This window comes from Gymnoscopelus braueri (genome assembly GCF_963280865.1).
Source record: "Gymnoscopelus braueri genome assembly, chromosome: 6".
NCBI classification, from domain to species: Eukaryota; Metazoa; Chordata; class Actinopteri; order Myctophiformes; family Myctophidae; genus Gymnoscopelus; species Gymnoscopelus braueri.
Genome location: NC_137607.1, coordinates 25,952,239 through 25,971,103, shown reverse-complemented (window position 1 = coordinate 25,971,103; position 18,865 = coordinate 25,952,239). Strand labels below are relative to the sequence as shown.

Sequence of the window (18,865 nt, the reverse complement as noted above, 5' to 3'; positions counted from 1 at the left end):
CTCTCTCTCTCTCTCTCAGCTATTAAGGGGTCCTTAATTGGCCTGAAAAGCGTTGAAGACCCTTGCTGTAGCCTGTAGGCTGTATATGTAACTAACATGCAGTTACCAGACCAGTGGGACGGCATATTACAGTCATTACGGTGGACAAGTTGTGCGCTCCTCGCTCAGCTCTCGGGACTCCCTCTTTCTTTGGTGTTTCGCCCAGGTGGGCGTGGTTATATGCCTAAACCTAACCTCGCAGAAAACAATATTTTATTTTCAAAAAAGTTTGTGAACCACTGGGTTAAGCCATATTATGCCTTAACCCAGTGGTTCCCAAACTTTTTGGGTCGTGACCCAAAAGAGAAATGTGATGTCTTCCCGGGATAGTGAAAATAGCTTTTTTTAAATGTATTTTTGAATGGAATTTAGATTTTTTTAATTAATGATTGTGAGAAATATACGAAAAAAGAAATTGAAAATCTTTTGAAACATAAATGTATGTTTTTGAATAAGAAGTAAAAACAGGATCATTACTTGTGAGTCCAAACCCATAAAAATGGGTCCACGACCCACAAATGGGTCCCGACCCGCTGCTTGAGAACCACTGCCTTAACCTAACCTCAAAACCACGCCCACCTGGGCGAAGCGCCTGGGAAAGAGAGAGTCTTTTCAGCTCCCACTCTGACTGCGGCTGTTGTTTGTATTGCTGTCATCATGCAGGTGGAATCTGCGTCTGCATGGAGGGAGCTCAGCTCAGGGTCTCCGCAATGTAGCATAGGAAGGATGAGCACCAAGACCAGGACATGTCCATCTGATTCTGGGCAAGAGGGATCATCTGAGTCAAGAGGGATCTGATTCAAGAGGGATCTGACTGAGTCAAGAGGGATCTGATGCAAACAGACACTGGGAAATAAAAAACTATTTTTCTTTCGAGTGATTTCGATCCAAAAGGCACGGAAATGACTAGTGGATTTTGGTGATTCCATGTCTCTGCGCGCGTCAGATCAGCTGGTAGGGATACTTAATGCGACCTCAATCAACTGGACCGTATTTCTTGATTGATTGATTGATTGATTGATTGATTGATTGAATACTTTATTAACAGTTTGCAAAAAAAGCAAGCACAGAAAGTATAGTTCTATACAAAAGGATGCTAAAAGGATTCAACCCAAGAAAGCACTATGGCTTGTTCAATGTAAATGTAAATGAATGTAAATGTAAATGTAAATGTAATATTAACTATTAGAATAGAGTGTTTTGTTAAGGTATCTGGACTATTTTTGTTGAATGCATGCCCTGATGCGAGGATCCCGTTGCTACATGCTCTCCCTGGTGCATTCATTACAACTCCATTCCAGAGAGACACATATAGGATGCTATCAGATCAGAGGTGACACTTATTGCAGCTTTAAAAGACGAGGACTTTCATCAACATAAGAAGGACGTGGTCGTTGGGTCTACACACAGATCTAGATCACATTAATAACGGGAATACACATACAATATAATGGATGAAGGCAGCAGCAGCGCCAACAACAAGGACAACACCATGATCCCAGATTTGAAAGATATAGAGGTGAAGATCGGACGGAAGACCCCCGAAGGTCTGCTGAGGTGCATGCGGGAAGAGGCGTCCAAGCTGCCGCCTCCCGTGGCGCACGATGTCACCAAAGAGCGCGACACGGGAAAGAGGAGCCTGGATGACAAGATTAGGAAATTAAAACTCGAGATGGTGAGAGTGATTTATGTAACGATCTCGTGCGCGCGTATGTGTGTGTGCGTGTGTGAGAGAGAGAGCGTGGGTGCGTGAAACGTGAGACGATATTGATAGCACGCACGCACGGTTGAAACGGTTTGGTCGTTGACGTTGAGCGAGGCAATGCATCCTCCTCCTTTCTCCAAAGCAACCTGTCAATAATTCATGCTGCAGGTGGCCTTTTGTTGCTTTGGATTTCTCTGAATGAGCTGGTCATCACAGGGCCTGCTGCTGTAAACAGTTCATTCATTCACTCACCAATCATTATAATTAATTTAAACCCCATATGGGTAACCGGAGTCCCTCAGGGCTCAATACTAATATATTTTCTGTTGTTGTGGGGAAAGCTTTAGCTGAAAATAGGTCCACAATACCGATGCTGGGGTTTAAGTGGTTAATTATATTTTCTCTATTGGTCAAACACTACCACTGACTGCTATTACCAGTGTAATTAGGCTAGTGGTTTAAAAACACATCTGTAAATTCTCCACATTTGGAATAGCATGAGATAATTCTATTTTGTGAAATCAATACTGTCTGAAAGCCTGTTTCTTTCCGTCAGGTGAAATATATGTTTTTAAGTCCCATTTGGGCAGTCAGTGGATGATTTGTGCCATAGATTTGTCTCACTGGCCTGTCTGTCTTGTTTACATTGAATCCCCCTCCTCACCACAGAGGAGGTCTGGAGAAAAAACACACTGCTTCAGGGTTGTTTTTCCCCTCGTGTGTGTTCACAGATGTCATGCATTCCAGTGGCAAATGCGAGCGTGTGCACAGTCTGTGGTTTATGTGACAGTAAGACAGGGTAATGCTGCAAAACGACCTACCAAAACAAAGCTTTCAATCTTCACCCCTAAAACTCATTTTCACTTATTTTAGACTTGGATTCAAAACAACATGAGTTTGGTTACATGTTAAGAAATAGAAACACATTGCCTTGCACATCACCACAAGTTGTGGTTGGTTTGGTTTCAGGGACAGTGATGCTGCATGCAGCATATAAACACGCCATTATCCCAGGAAACAGAGCACCCCCCCCTTCAAACAAACACATTATAAGCTATACAAATATTCTTAAAGATATGACTTGGTCAATGGTTCCACTACAATTCTTCTTATCCAGAGCGACTTACATGCAAGAGTGTCAACAAATGGTCAAGTAGAGCGCAAAGAAAACAATACAGTGCTACAAAGTAACTATGATACCAAACATCAAAACTAGCAGTTGTCTAAATTAAATCTAACTAACATTGTTTGCATTTTTTTTTTTGCATTTTGCATCAAAATAACAAATACTGTATGTGAACAAGTAACCAACATACTGCATATAACTAGCATACCAAAAATAGGTGACAAGTCGGGACTAGGGACACAAGGAATGAGAAGTGCTAGGGGGTACAGTAGAGTCTGAAGAAGTGAGTCTTCATACTGCGGCGGAAAATGGGGAGTGAGTCTGCAGTCCTGACTAAGAGGGGGAGGTCATTCCACAGCTTGGGAATAGTCTAGGTCTAGGATGCTTGGAGCGTTTGTCTGGGTGTTTTAGGGATGGGAGCTACAGACGTCCTGTGTTAGCTGGTCAAAGTGTGCAGGAATGGGTGTAGGGGTGGATTATGTCCAAGGTAAGGGTGTATCATGCCCTTGATTGCCTTGTAGGTCATCACCAGTGTTTTGAATTGGATGAAGGCAGCAACAGATAGCCAGTGAAGGGAACACAGGAGGGGGGACACGAGTGTACACACATGCACACATGTGTGTGTGCGTGCGCGTGCGTGTGCGTGTGCGTGTGCGTGTGTGTGTGTGTGTGCGTATGCGTATGCGTATGTGTGTACGCATACGCGCACGCACACACACACACACACACACACACGCACACACACTTCTGATTTGTTCTCTGTATGTTCATGACACAGTAACATTCACACACAGCATCTGTGAGGTGTATGAATGTGCTTCTCTTCTAATTCTATTATCAAAGTGTCACTGTGGGAAGTGAAATCGTCTTCTTTCTAGTCATACATTAGCCATTATTCAAGAGTCAGACAGTGATAGAGAGAGAGACTTGATTGCATTAGTGAGAGTGTGTTTAATTAGTTGGACAGCTTGTCCTATCTAGCCTGTCTGTCACGTAGGTCAGACATATAGCCTATAATCTCTCTCTCTCATTCTCCATCACTGTGTTTGGCATGTAGAGAATATGACCTAACATGATGTAACACAGAGAGCTGAACAGAGGACAGATGTGCATTGTAAATAGTACTACAGCCTGTGTATGTGGGAGCTGGATTAGTGCTATCTCCTGCAGACATCTGCAGACATCTATGTGCACACGCACACCCACACAGTTATGCCATCTACAGCCTGATGTGTAAACAAAATAATCTATCCTATGGTTTTCCACCACCTGCTGTAGCAATGGCTGAAAGAGGCAGAATGCCGAGATGTTGCCATGAGCACAGTATTCTCTCTCTCTCTCTCTCTCTCTCTCTCTCTCTCTCTCTCTCTCTCTCTCTCTCTCTCTCTCTCTCTCTCTCTCTCTCTCTCTCTCTCTCTCTCTCTCTCTCTCTCTCTCTCTCTCTCTCTCTCGAAAACACAACTACAATGGAAAGTCAATTCCATTTCTATTTCTAGTCACTTCAGCAACAAATTCAAATGACCGTAGCCAACATGGCAGCAAGGAAGCAATATGCACCAAACAATGTATACACACAATAGACATTCGGCTGACACTAACGGTGTGAATTGAAGCTGCCTAGCATGCAGAAGTGAAGTCAGACAGATGGAGTAGGACAGAGCGAACACAGCCGTCTGCTGTCTAACGTGACCGGAGAGAGAGACAGAGAGCTTGCAAGGACACCGTATGTTGACACTGACAGAGAGCATGTGATAGATGGGGAAGGTGAAGAGACGGCGAACGACAACACACAGTGAAATCTTGAGTGTTCATTTAACCCCGAGAGTGATAAAATGGACCTGTAAGGGTCCATTTGAACGCACTCACGGTTTTGCTGTGCAAGGCTAGATAAGAGACAGAGAAGGTGTGCATGCGAGCAACAGCATGTGTGTTTGTGTGTGTGTGTGTTTGCATGCGTCATGGTCGTGTATTATGTGTTCCATTCCCAAAGGCAGTGTTGCTGTGCTGCCTTCTCACAGAGCCTGTTAGCAGTGTGACATTGTGAAGCTGGTATCTCACCATGGGAGAATCACTGATTGGACCTCAACTGTGTACACACACGTTATATCTTACAACATGTGCCAGATTTACCCTGACCTGTAAGCTATTTACAGGTCCCTTTCCCTCTATTCCTGGCATGTCATGTACAGTACGTACCAGGGCATGGCATTTAACGATGCATCCCTTGTTATCTTCATCAGTTGAAGCCACCAGGAAAATGCAGTTATCCATGAGAAATGCTTAAAGTGGTTGTTTTCCGTATAACGTAAGTGCCACATTGAGCATGAAAATCAGATTTTCACCGTGTGCCTAGAAGTGATCATCCTTTAATCCTGTTTTCTTCCCTGGTGGCACAGATAAAGGCTTGTATCAGCAGGAAATGAGTCATGTCTGATGATAAATATTCCTAACGAAGTATATTTCTAATGCACCATATCTGTTGTTGATGCTGCAGGCTAAACACTAGAATGCATTTAGCCTGGAAAGCACAACATGATTATCCGTGTTATTTGCGCCATATAAAGACAAACAGACATGTTCGCACACACACAATTTATAATTTAGGCATTTAGCAGACGCTCTTAATCCAGAGTGATTTATAGTAAGCAAGGAAAAAGTGAGGTAATACTTCAAATGCATAAAAATTGTAATCTGGGATCAACCTATCATCAGTCTAAACAGCATAATATCAAATAAATCTATAATCTGTACATTGAAACTATACACACTATAGGATGCCAGGTCTACAAATGACCTGGCATCTGTCTACATAACATGCTATCTAAGTGACATTTTAGCCTTTGCATAAGCCTGCAAGGTCGTCAAGGCTAGGGCAAGTGCTACGGGCTAAGGTGGAGTCTGAAGAGGCGAGTCGCACACACACACACACACACACACACACACACACACACACACACACACACACACACACACACACACACACACACACACACACACACACACACACACACACACACACACACACACACACACACACACACACACACACACACACACACACACACACACCTTATATTGTCTCACAAGATCAAAAAGAGAAAATTCAACAAGTCCTGGCACAGAAATTCTTCTGGTTTGCTCTGCATCAGATCAGACCAGGTGGAAGAGGACACATACTGTCCACAGTGCTGAAAATGATTCCACTGTAGTAGTGTGACACTGTCTGGAGCAATGGGTGTAACATCTGTTGTACACAGTGGGTATACATTGCACACACATGTCCAACACACTCATTCATACCCACACATACAATACAGTACATATACACACATACTGTAATCTGCACACATGCGCACAGTTATAACATGGGGTCTGGGGACCCCCAGGGGTCCTTTGGGGGGGTTCCAGCGGGTCCCCAACTAAATGATTGATAGTTAGGAACCAAATGGACACTTACAGGTATGTAGTAACTCTGTCAGTGTACAAATGGTACCAAATGGACCCTTACAGATCTACATTGTTACACATTTGTACATGTTAGAGTTAAATTAACACAGAGGATTTCACAGTGTAGACTGGGATCGCAGATAGGCCTAAGGATATCGAACCGGGGGTCCTTGAAATTAAAAAAAGGTTTAGAATCTGTGGTGCTGGATGGATGTGAGAAGCAGGAAAATGAGTTTTCCAGAATCCCACACATTAGCCGGGAGCTGTTTGGCCTGACTCCGGAATAGGAAAGCTGAAATCTGTTTGGCTTTGTTTTGTTGGCGGAAAAATGGTTATAGATGGATTAACAGAGTCCCAGTGCTCAAGGCCGTATGGCCCAGACATCAACCCCCCATATCACTGCTGTCGCATGGAAACCTCATAACCCACATATGGACATGGTCCTAACTCCTTTGTACAATGTCTTAACCATGAGTTTTATGTATTCAAGACATGCATGGTTGTCAATCTGAAAATAAGGTTGTTTTTCAATTCAGAAAACCAGACTTTACAGCAATCAATGAATCTCTTTGAACAGCAGCAGTATAATGCATGCTGTATAATATGCTTGAAGCTGGCTCAGAGAAAGACCGTCTTCATAACTGACACATAGTGAAATGAGTATGCACTCTTTTCTAACTGCAGATATGAAATGCATTCACAACAACATCAGTAGTTGGGACACAATTGAAAAACCATAAATAATAATAATAATTGGAATTTATATAGCGCTTTTCTAAGTACTCAAAGTCGCTGTACGTGTGTGTGGGGGCCAGGGGGAGAGGGTAAAAAGGGAACAACTTTATTAGGAGAAAAACTCAGATCTATGAGCGTACCTGTGTTATCAATGATGATTTTAAGTTGAATGTATGCCATGTTTCTTAACAAACTAGTCAGTGGCGTAACGGAGGGGTAGCAAGTGATGCTGTGCGGGGGGGCCACCAGCAGGGGGGGCCCCGCCTGCGCTGATACAAATATTTTCACAGTTAAAAAAAAGAAAAAAGTTGATTTATATTGGTCAAATAGAACCGAATTAGACCCGAATTAGACCAAATTAGACCCGAATTAGAATTAGACCCGAAATTTCCAGGTTGTGCACGCACATGCACGCGCGCGTACGTGAAACTCCCGCGGGGAGGCCCCGCGATTCTGCGTTACGCCACTGAAACTAGTACTGTATACAATACATATTACTGGCCTGGAATTAAGACCATTGCCATGTCAATGACCATGCAGATAGGTTAGAAAGGCAAGGATCAACCGAGCATGCAAACTATAGTACATCACATCTTTTAAGATGAATATACAGAAGTGTTCACTCCCTATACATTTTACAGCAGTGATGGGCAGAGGTACAGTATAGTTAATTACGCTTCATCCTTATTTTGTTTCCTGTTTTGGATCTGTCACATGCTATAAAACTAAAACAATTCATATTTACATTACACTGTCATGATAAATTACTGAACACTGGTCATAAACCTGTTAGTACTTTTGGTGAAAATAAGGCAAAACTATCATTTATTTTGTTAATCACATTTCTGTTCTGTGTGTTGGAAATATATTTTACCATTATGTATTTAAATACAATGGATGTATGAATACAAGGGACATGCTGATGTGGGCATGCTTGAATTCTCCTACACACCTTTATTCATGAACACATATGGCAGACAATGTTCTGATGCGGGTATGGATCATTTCGAAGTGATAGTCTACTCTACATGATTCATCTCAGTGCAGAACTTTCTACTTGGATGTGTGTATTATTACCCACAAAAACATGCGTACACCATGTCAATTCAAGTAGTACTAAGCTAAGCTAAATACTGCTTGTAACCAGAGCACATACTGTAGCGATTAGTGTGGCCTTGGATCAGCAGAAGACAGATTCATTTGTAGGCTGGTAAAGAGATTGCATATCATCAAACAAACTCCGCATTTCAACTGTTATTTTCAGTTAAAAAAAAATATGTGTTTATTGGATTTTCCATAGAAGCATTCAACATCAAAAGTTGGTACTTATGAAGATCCAGTGCAATCCATCAAATACAAAAATTGCAGTAAAGAGCAGTTTTTTGTTTCCTTCATGTTGTTCTATGCAACCATGGAAAACTGGCTATTTCTCTCCTCCTACGCAATGTTCTATAACAATACGCATCTTACTGTCTTTTACAAGGTAAAAACGCCCTACCCATTACAGACGAGATAAAAAAGTTCTAGCACTAAAAGTAGAAATCATTACGTAAATGCAACCTGCAGACAAGCCTAGATCAGCAGCAGCAGATTTCACAGCCTTGTACACGGCGTTGTCAGCATGTGCCACCTCAGCGCTGACTGAGACACAGTAGTATATTTACTACCATCCTCATTAGAAGCTCAGTCGTTTGCCAGCCCAAACCTCAAACCTCAGTCCTGAACCCAACCCCTGACTCTACCACACCCCAGGAGGCCTTGCTATTTACAGCAACACGCAGGCAAACAAAGTTGTGGTTGTTGTCTGTTGCTCACTCCCCGTTTTTCTTTTTTGTTTGGAACGCATTAAATGAACAGCAGAACTGGATGGACGGATTGGATGGATGGATGGATGATTTGATGAATTGTTGGAAGGATGGATGGGACATGCCTGATGACGTGATGCCGGTTGATGTCAGCACAAGTTGCTGTTGGGCAACGGTTTCTGTTGTGTGTGACATCAGACCAGGTCTCGATCATAGAGAGAGCTAATGACAGAGAGAGCCTATTTATTTGGCTCTCAAAACCTTTTATTTGCTTAAATTTCTTTTAACCTGATTGATTTCTATCCCCTATTTTATTTTCTCCCTCAAAAGGCCTTGCCTTTTGCCAGGCCACAATTGTAAATAAGAATCTGTTCTTAATTTGTCTTGCCTGATTAAATACAGATTTAATCCTATATTAAAATTGGCTACTGGGAGGGCCGGCCGGCCGGCGGACCAGGCCACGTCACTCTGACTCAGACATAACCATAAACAAACCCGATACGCCGGACGCCCATATACAGTATAGGCAGGACCATGGCCACGTCACTCTGACTCAGACATAACCATAAACAAACCCGATATGCCCATATATAGGCATGTCACTATGACTCAGACATAACCATAAACAAATCCGATACGGCCATATATAGGCATGCCACTTTGACTCATACATAATCATAAACAAACTCGATATCCCCATATATAGGCATATATGGAGATCCGGATGACCAGAGCCACAGAGCTATAATCGTCATTAAGTCCATTGGGTGTCATAGTGTTGAGTGTGTATATCCACTGCATTTCTCTCTGGGCCAGTTTCTTTAGATGTCCATGGGCATATATGGATATTAGGGCTGCATTATGACCAAAATGATTATCACGATGATTTTGATCAATATTGAGATGACGGTTATTTATCACGATTATTCATTGAGTTTAGTGACAAACTTATTTTTTATTGCGCTGCTACACAAACATAACACTGCTTGCACATTCATGTTGTGCTAATGTACACATCTTTGAATCAAAATAAAATTGTTCCTCCTCATTCAGCTACTGTAAATTCTGCGCATCTCAGAATGAATAACAAAACATAACACTGAATTAAATGAAGAGAGCACTGCTTTAACTTTTACATTGTGCTACATTCCTGCTAATGATCATCAATAAATGTCAATAATCGGACGACCATGTTCATGTAATTGTGGGAAGCATAAATTGTGATCACGATTAAAATTATTTTAATTGTACAACCCCTAATGTCCAGAACCACCAATCCAACCAATATGCCCATATATGGACATGCCAATATACAGGCCATATACCCCCCCACCCCCCCCAATTCCTAACTAAAAACCAAACACTAATGAAAGAAAAATGCTTTCTAAACTAACTAAAGAGAACTGTGGGTTGGTGCTCCTGGGTGTGTGTGTCGACTGCAATACTAAATAAACATGCTGGCTTTTAAAGCAGTGGTGGAAATGGGGCTGCCTTCAGCAATCATTGATATGCTGCAGGTGTGCCTGCCTGATGGAGAGAGGAGAAGTCACAGCCACGTGGGTGATGTCATGCCTCACGCAACACTCCCTAGCTCCACCCTCTCATCCAAGTATGGTCACTTCTGGCTGCAAGGATACCTGACGGCAGCGTACTATATCCAACATGGCGACGGCCAATTTACTGAACTCAAGGCTTCAAAATGAGAATACACAAACCAATAGGTGACGTCACGACAGTCACAGTGACTCTGTCCATTTTTTTTACTCGCTATGTGCTCACCACCACCTTTTAAATCAGTTCAGTATCGTGGTTTTCTCTGGGTTACATCTATTGGTTTTCTGAGCCTGCCAGTGTAATTCATTGTACTGGTGCATACAGTGTGACTTTGGCATCAGCAGATCTCTCACCTCATTTAGCAGGCGCCTCATGCTGTTCCCTCCGTCTAAACTAGCTCTGCTAAGAACACCCTGACTTTCTGCCTCATCTCCTCTTCTGGATGGTCACCAGGGCTTGTCCTCCCGTTAGACAGGATTGTGGTGCCATGGTGTGTGTGCGTGCGTGCACGTATTAACCTTATAGAAAGCACAAAAATAAAATAAAAACCCTAAGAGAGAAATCAAGGGGCCACTTTCTCAGCTTAGAAACAAGTAAAACGATGTAAAAAATGTAAAAAAGTTTTAAAAAAATGTTATCCAAGCTTCGGCTTCAACCCCTCCAGATAAACTGTGTGGCCAATTAGTGTTGAACACTGTCAACACTGTCCTTTGCATGAACCAATTATGTCGGTTCATGCAAAGGGCAGCTGCCACCCACCCACATATAGGATAGATCATTAAAATGCCCTCGAATGCATGTTCTCCCCGTGTCTCCTAGGGTAGTTAATACCCTCACAAAAACATGTAGTGATCCTGGTCACTATACTGCCTCCCCCTGGTCAGCCAGGGCGCCTGATGGAGGGGAAGGGAACTGGTTGGAATAACGTGTTCCTTCCACGCGCTACCTCCAACCAGGGAAACTCCCCCGTCAGGTGACAAGAAGGTCAGTTGGCTCTCATGCGTTGAAGGAGGCATGAGCTCGGCCCTGGGCTCCCTAGGCTAGTGTAGTACCCAGGATCACTTAGAAAATTGGCACCGGGGGAAAAAAAGGGTTACAAAATCATGGGATAAAAAATTAAATAAATAAAAATGCCTTCGAAAATGTTTAACCAATCTGTTACATTAGCAGGGTTTCCCTGCTCCATAATGGAATATGGGTTCTCTGATCGTCTAATTGTTTGGAACAATAATAACGCCCATTGACAGAGATGTAACTACTGAATCTATATGGATGTGTTGTTCCACTGGACAATGCTAATGCCACTAATAATTTGCAGAGAGTCAGAGATAAACCGTACCATGGCATGGGAGAATCAATAGGTTCCTCTCCACTGTTTCATTGATTTGACCTTGAGGGTCAGAAGGAAGCCATACAGGAAATAAGAAAGGTACATTTAAGACTGCTAAAGGTCAGAGGGCAAAGGCCTTTGGCTGAGGGACTGTTCTACTCACTCTGTACAATTAGCTCACCATTGACATTAGCTCAAACCAGTGGTTAAATAGTTAATCGAACTTATCGAAAGAATAATCAATAATCAATAATTTAGTAAGCCAATTGATTAATAATCAATCCCTATTTTGAGCATGTAATTATAGGGGAACATTTTCAAAACATTTAAAACTGTGAAAATAGAAGTTCTAGAAGCTCACAATGCGTGAGACAAAGTAAAATAGGGCTAAAGTGGTTATAATCGATTTGTCGATATATAAATGATTAAATAATTTAAACAGTATTTTTTTTAAAACATGCTTCTCGATTATTTGATTAATTGGACAAGAAGTCAATAGAATAATCGTTAAGAAAATAATTGACAGTTGTAGCTCTAACTTAAACATCTTGGTTTGTGATCTCAAGTGGTCCACTTTCAGGGTTGTGTCAGGTTCAATTCACTTCCCCAACAGGACTGGTGAAGGAAGCATAAAAACCGAAGCGCAATGACATGTGCAAATGCATAGTATAATAATCGTCATCTCCAGCAGTCATTATCACAAATCATCTGGCAATTAAACATTCAGAGAAAATCCTGTGGCACACTGGTTTCTTTTAGTGTGCTCAGGGCTGCGGGAGCCCAGATTGGCACTTTGCAAAAAAATATCTGAGTTGAATGTTAAGATTGTGCAGTGTGTCCAGTTGGCAGCTATTGTGCTGCTGTCCCTGGGGCCAGGCCAGCAACCATAGCCAGTCCACTTTGTTGGAGAGAGCGAGAAAGACAGAGAAAATGAGAGAGAGAGGGGGGGGGGGGGGCAGAAGACAGACAAAAAGATAGGTAGACTAGGTAATGCGTGCGTGTGTGTTTAGGAAACAGTGAAAGAAAGCCAGACCGACAGACAGACCGACCAACAGACCGACAGACAGACAGACCGACAGACAGACAGGAGAGAGGGGATGGATATCATCATGCCAAACCTTGAATGTCAGTTCCATATATCACCTCCTGGCCCCTGCTCTTTGCTGCAGGCTGCTCTGCTAATGTATTCTGGGGGTGATTTTGTTCCACGACCACAGCCGGCCGCCATTCGCCGTTCTTCAACCTCCCACACACACAAATCAAATTGGAAGGCAGCAGTGCCTGTTATTTTGGATTCATAGCACTTTCATTTATTTCTACCATGCGACTCATAAACGCACGCACATCTTTGACTAGCATAGAGCTACAAGCTCACAACACATCACAATGCAGCACTTGCAGGGGTGTGAGCATGTAAATCTGCACTTTTCGGTGTGCGACACAGGCGAGCAACTAAGTAAAAATCAGGCATTAGTGCTTAGTTTACTGTGAGCCATGGCGTTTTCTAATTTTTCTTCAATGTAAGATATACTGTATGCCTTCTACTCATGAAAATATGAATTCCTATCGATCTGTATGCATTCATAGACAGTTCCATTCATAGCAATGCTGTGGAGACAGTAATTCATCCATGGCTGCCTCCGTGACACATTTGTTCAATAGGAAGATTCGGTTAAACATCCATAACAATAAATGTCATCAGGTCCTCCAGCAAAGTAGGTGGCTCTGAACATGGGAAATGTGGGCGCCTATGAAGTACTCTCTTAACTGTACCTCTCAGCTGTAACCCATCGAATCAGAATAAGGCGTTTAACCACTTAAACCCTCTAGTAAAATGGACCTGAGTTGCAACTGTACATGGTACTCTATATTTTCACACTACACAAAATCTCTGCACCAGAAATGGTGTGGCGCGTTGTGAAGCTTGTAGATCTGCTGTTTTTGCCCCAGAATTGGGATGCGGGGGTTCAAGTGGTTAAGAAATAGTTTAAAACGTTCTTTTTCCACTCTCTAATTTCGCCGTTGCTCCTTTCCATTTCTCCACAGGCCCACCTGCGCTCAGTGGATGTGAAGATCCTGCAGCAGCTGCTGGCCGTCCACGAGGGCATCGAGGCGGTCAAGTGGCTGATGGAGGAACGCAGCACCCTGACCAGCCGGTGCAGCAGCTTGACCAGCAGTCAGTACAGCCTGGGAGAGGGTCCAGACACCTCCTGGAGAGGCTCCTGGAGCAGCCTGCACGACAACGACAAGCTGGACAATATCTCCATTGGCAGCTATCTGGATACCCTGGCGGATGACATGGACGAGTACTGCCCCTCCAGCTCCGAGTCTGTCATCTGCTCCTCCGCTCCGCCGGCCTCCGAGGCAGCCGGGGCAGGCCGGACAGCGGGAGGCACCGGGGACGCGGTTACAGGAGCTGGGGTCGGAGCCGGAGCCGGATCTGGGTCAGGGTCCAAGTCTGGAACCGAGGGCACCAGGCCCGTGGGCGCTGGGCCTGGGGCCGGAGAAGGGGCTCGGCCTGGGGGTGCCGGGGTTACGGTCGGAAGTGGGATGGAGGTGAAAGCCGGTCCAGGGACTGGGACTGCCAGCAGTATCTCTGCAGTCGCTACACGCGCTGCAGCACCAGGGAAATCAGCTGCAGCTGGCAGCTCTCCGCAGAAGTCTGAGGGTTCTAAGCAAGACGCTACCATTTGGACTAAGGCAACAGAGAGGGAGAAGGGAGCCCCGGTCAGCAAGGACAATGGCCCTTCAAAGGCAGTTAAGACTAATGGTGTCCTGGAGAAAGCAACCAAGCAGATAGGCGGTGGTGCTGACACAACCCGGTCCCGTCTCAATGATAAGTTGGGGAAAAAACAGAGTCCAAAACTTAAGCCCTACAAGAATGGGAAGATCGACCTGGAGAGCTGCAAAAGGAAAGGCAAAATGCACCTGGAGTATGACGCACACTGGCGGTGGGTGCAGTCACAAGAGGATGTGACTTTTTTGTAAGAAGGGTATACAAGCCGCTGTTGACCACACTCTCTGTAATGTAAAAGAAAACTTAAGTGAAAGTGTATGATGGAATTGAACTGCTGTTTTCAAATGCACAGTTACAGGAATGCTGTTATGAAAGGCACTGGGTTTGGATGAGAGAGAGAGAGGATATACTAGTATTTTTCTTTTGTAGTTTCAATCCTGGAACTGCACTAATGTTATATAAAACATTGATGATGTCAGTATTAGGGTAAATGCACATTACAGAACTTTGACCATAATATAGCCGAAATAGATGGCCTCACAGAAAAGTACAGTAGATTATTTATAAAAAAAAGAAAAAAAGAGCCCACATCATAGTGTTTCTCAGGGTCTATCTCAGCACTCCCTGATTATATATTATATTTTCTAGATTAACTCAAGTACTGTCATAGTGTGAGTTCACCCAAATAAAGCACAGTGTTAAGATCTGTTATAATCTCGTCTACCACTTGCTGGACAGCCAAAACATCTCTTCTGATTTGTATTGTTTTTGGTAGACATTTGTTTAAATCTATTCTATTCAGGAAAACAAAACAAATATATACATAAAAACATGTAATAATTCAGTTAACTAGAGCTCTTCAACATGAATCAATCAATCAATAGAACCTAATCTCCAAAGTTCATGGCCAACGTTTTCCACAATCAATCCCACTTTCACACAAGTGAAAATTGATTTATAAACTCCAGCTCATTGACAATTTATAATTGAATTGAACCATGAATGTGGATGTTCATAGATAGTATTACTCAATAAAGTAATAGCAAAAGTTGTGCAACCCTGAAATTAATTGCCTGAGTATCGTTATGAAATCTGTGAGCCACAGTGTCCTTAGTGTTTCTCTGCCATTTCTATTCATTTTACCAGGAGCAGATGACATATTAGTACAGAGAGAACTGAAGATAGTAACAATACATTTCTCTCATTCAGAATGTACCCACTGTATGCACCTGTGTCTTTGTGGAGCTAATACCTACAGTACTTAACCGACCAATTGCAATATTGTATAATCAGTGACCCTGCAATAGTGCAATACAGCTACTGTGCATCAGGTACTAGTTGTGAATGGTTGTAGGCAAAACCTAACTGTTATTGTTCTTTTCTGATGGTTACAGTAAACTGTGTTATAGATTTATATTTGAGAGCAAATGTTGTGCCTGATTGGTGTAAACCTAACCTGCATATGCCTGTATTTTCTCTCCCAAGATGACTGCACTGTTGTTATGATAATCTTGGTTTTTTTATATGACAGTTGTTGGTTTATTTGCCTCTGCTTGCGTGTCTAAATCAATAGACCCACACTCTTGTGTACTCTTACCATGTGAGTGTTGAGTGGTAAAATGTGTTAGTGTGACTGGGTGGATATTGCATGCCCTAGCTGTGCTGAGAGCTTTATTGGTTGAATTGTGAGACAAATGTGTGATAGATGTAATACTATCAGAGAAGAAAAGCAATATTCCTGGAAGACTTTATACTTGGCTTATATCAAAAGCCTCTCCACACATAGAAAAGCCACTGAAAGCTAATAATGTCTGCTCTTCAAGACAGCGAGTTTGCCAAGACTACTGACAGAGAGAGGGTAATGTGGATGCTTGCATGCATGTGTGTGTGAGTGTGAGTGTGAGTGTGAGTGTGAGTGTGAGTGTGAGTGTATGTGTGTGTGTGTGTGTGTGTGTGTGTGTGTGTGTGTGTGTGTGTGTGTGTGTGTGTGTGTGTGTGTGTGTGCGTGTGTGCGTGTGTGAGAGGGGAAGAAGGAGAGAGTGAGAGAGACTGCCTGCCTGTGCACAGCTGGTCTGTCAGTTGGGGATGCGAACAGACAAATCCCAAAGGTTTTCAAGAGTTTTCAACTCATTCTTCATGGGCTCGCTCATATTTAACTGTCATATTTAGAATGGGGGTTGCTGTATTTGATATATAGGCGAGACCACAGTTCATAATAAGTTGCTCATTTTATTTATTTATTGTACCTTGCCAGAAAAAAAACAACCTCTTAAAACGTTGCGGTTTATGTTCCCTCCTACATGTTATGACCTTTTAAAGAGCTGACATTTCAGGCTATGAACTTTGTTAGGCCACTTAGTACTCCCGCTATTACAGTTCTCCCTCTTCAACAGCCCTGGGTCGGGTTTTTCAAAAGTCCTTTTTAACATAAAGGTCACCATGGTCCATTGTTGTACGCTGGAACGGAACTGATTACAACAACTTGTGGCTTTCTTTACAACTCAGTAAAGCAACAAAGACGATGATGATGGTGTTGTTTGTTGAGTCTCAACTGACTGTGCCACTCCTTGTGATGAAATTATTCATCACTTACAGGCCGAAATAAGAGTGGAGCACCATCTTCCTTTATTCCGTTTTTTTCTCTATACTGCTCCCCTCGCTTTGTGTGGTTCTTCTTCTCCATCACAACACTGGCTTCATGGAAACACACACCCAGTGCCAGCATGCACACACTACTATGCATTCACAATGCCTGCACATTTGAGGCTGCACCAATAAAGATGGCACCACAGTAACTATAGTGACTCCAGGCTCACTCTGGAGGCAGGAGAGGGAAACTATGCCAAAAACCAGACTTTTTAAATGTAACATTCCCTCATGGACCAGTAATACATCATTAAAATATTTTCCCCCAACTAATATCTCTTTCTCTTTTTTGTTTTGACCCCTCCCCCCCCCCCCCTCTCTCTCTCTCTCTCTCTCACCCCCAATTCTCTCAGTAAAACTAAAGAGAGCATCCATCCATTGTTGGATGAGTGTGCCAACCATGAGTGTAGACATGGAGTCTGGTTCCTTATTTAACATATGTGTTGGCTGTAAAACGTGATTGCGTGCCAGAGCGTCTGCTCCCACAGTTTGTGGTTTTTCTTTCCAGATTAGCTTAGCCATATGGAAAAAGCTACTGTACCACTTTCAGTGTGGGGAGCAAAGCTGTGAAACACATTAGATCAAGCTAAGGTATATATCTTAAGATACATGTACTGCCGTTGTAATGTTTCTTCACTTTGCCCATCCATGCATAATACACAAACAGAAATGGTCTGAAAAGATCATTTACACATTGTTTCTAAAAACCGACTCACCAGTGAATCACATAAAAATCACATAAAAATAAAAACACAATGTACCCTGAGAAATCCTTATGGGTGCATTTTTACACTCAGCTCAGGATTTAGGTGCCAAGAAGTGCTGTGACTGTAGGAGCAGTCTTTGAAAGCAGACATGGTGGTAGGCTCGGTGATTGAGTCACTGTGTGTATGAGTTTTCTTTGTCAGTGATTCTCAAACGTTTTGATTCCAAGAAGCCCCATAACTCTTAACAGACCTGTAAGGGTCCATTTGGAAGCCCCTTAAGGAACGTAAAATTGTATGAAGACATTCTGTGTATATAATCAACAGTGGAAATGTAGCGTTGACTGACTAGTGATTTTCAGCTCCAACACAGAATTCACATAATGATGACCAGAATATGATTTGAGACTTAATTGAGAGATTATGGAGGCGACAATATGCTAGATCCATTGCATAAAATCCTGCCAGGCACCCTGTCATTCTGGGCTTTAGACAAACAGCATGATTATGAACAACTGCGGATAACCACTTCAGTTGCCATGACAATGAGACCAACGAGGCTTCACCACTGATGGCCTGCAAAAACGATGTAGAACAATCATTGGATTATGTAATCAGATGACAAAAATAGAGTAACTTACAACCAGCCTTTGAGATCATTGTATGCGCTTCTGCAAAAGATTATCCACAAAAACCTAAGTTGAGGTTTTCTTTAATTTCTGACTAGTGCATAAATGTAAATGGTCATTTTACTATTGCCAACAGTATGTCACTAAAGCTGCCTGTTTTCCCACACTGGCATCTCAAGTGTGCCCATTCTGCATTAGAAAGCTCAGTCACACTCTCCAACAGCTGAGTTGGTGCAAAGAGGCTCTTTACTCGCCAGTGGCTAAAGCTGGGGCTTGTTTGAGTGGCTCTAGAAGAGAGGCTAATTACATCTCCCTGGATAGGATGAGGAGGGGCTCATAGAAAGCTGAGTGGTGGAACTGAAAGGAAGCATCCACCACCGGAGTCATGCTGTTTTTCCTGCCTTTACT

General features: G+C 42.9%; 1 protein-coding gene across 1 annotated transcript; it reads left to right on the top strand.

The window, feature by feature from the left end:
• The first annotated feature begins 730 nt into the window (after window positions 1-730).
• On the top strand, window positions 731-17,989 carry lurap1 (leucine rich adaptor protein 1). Its single transcript, XM_080431071.1, has 2 exons — window positions 731-1,714; window positions 13,788-17,989. Exons 1-2 carry the CDS (start codon window positions 1,490-1,492, stop codon window positions 14,727-14,729), a joined length of 1,167 nt encoding a protein of 388 aa, XP_080287197.1. The 5' UTR covers window positions 731-1,489; the 3' UTR covers window positions 14,730-17,989.
• Window positions 17,990-18,865: the final 876 nt, after the last annotated feature.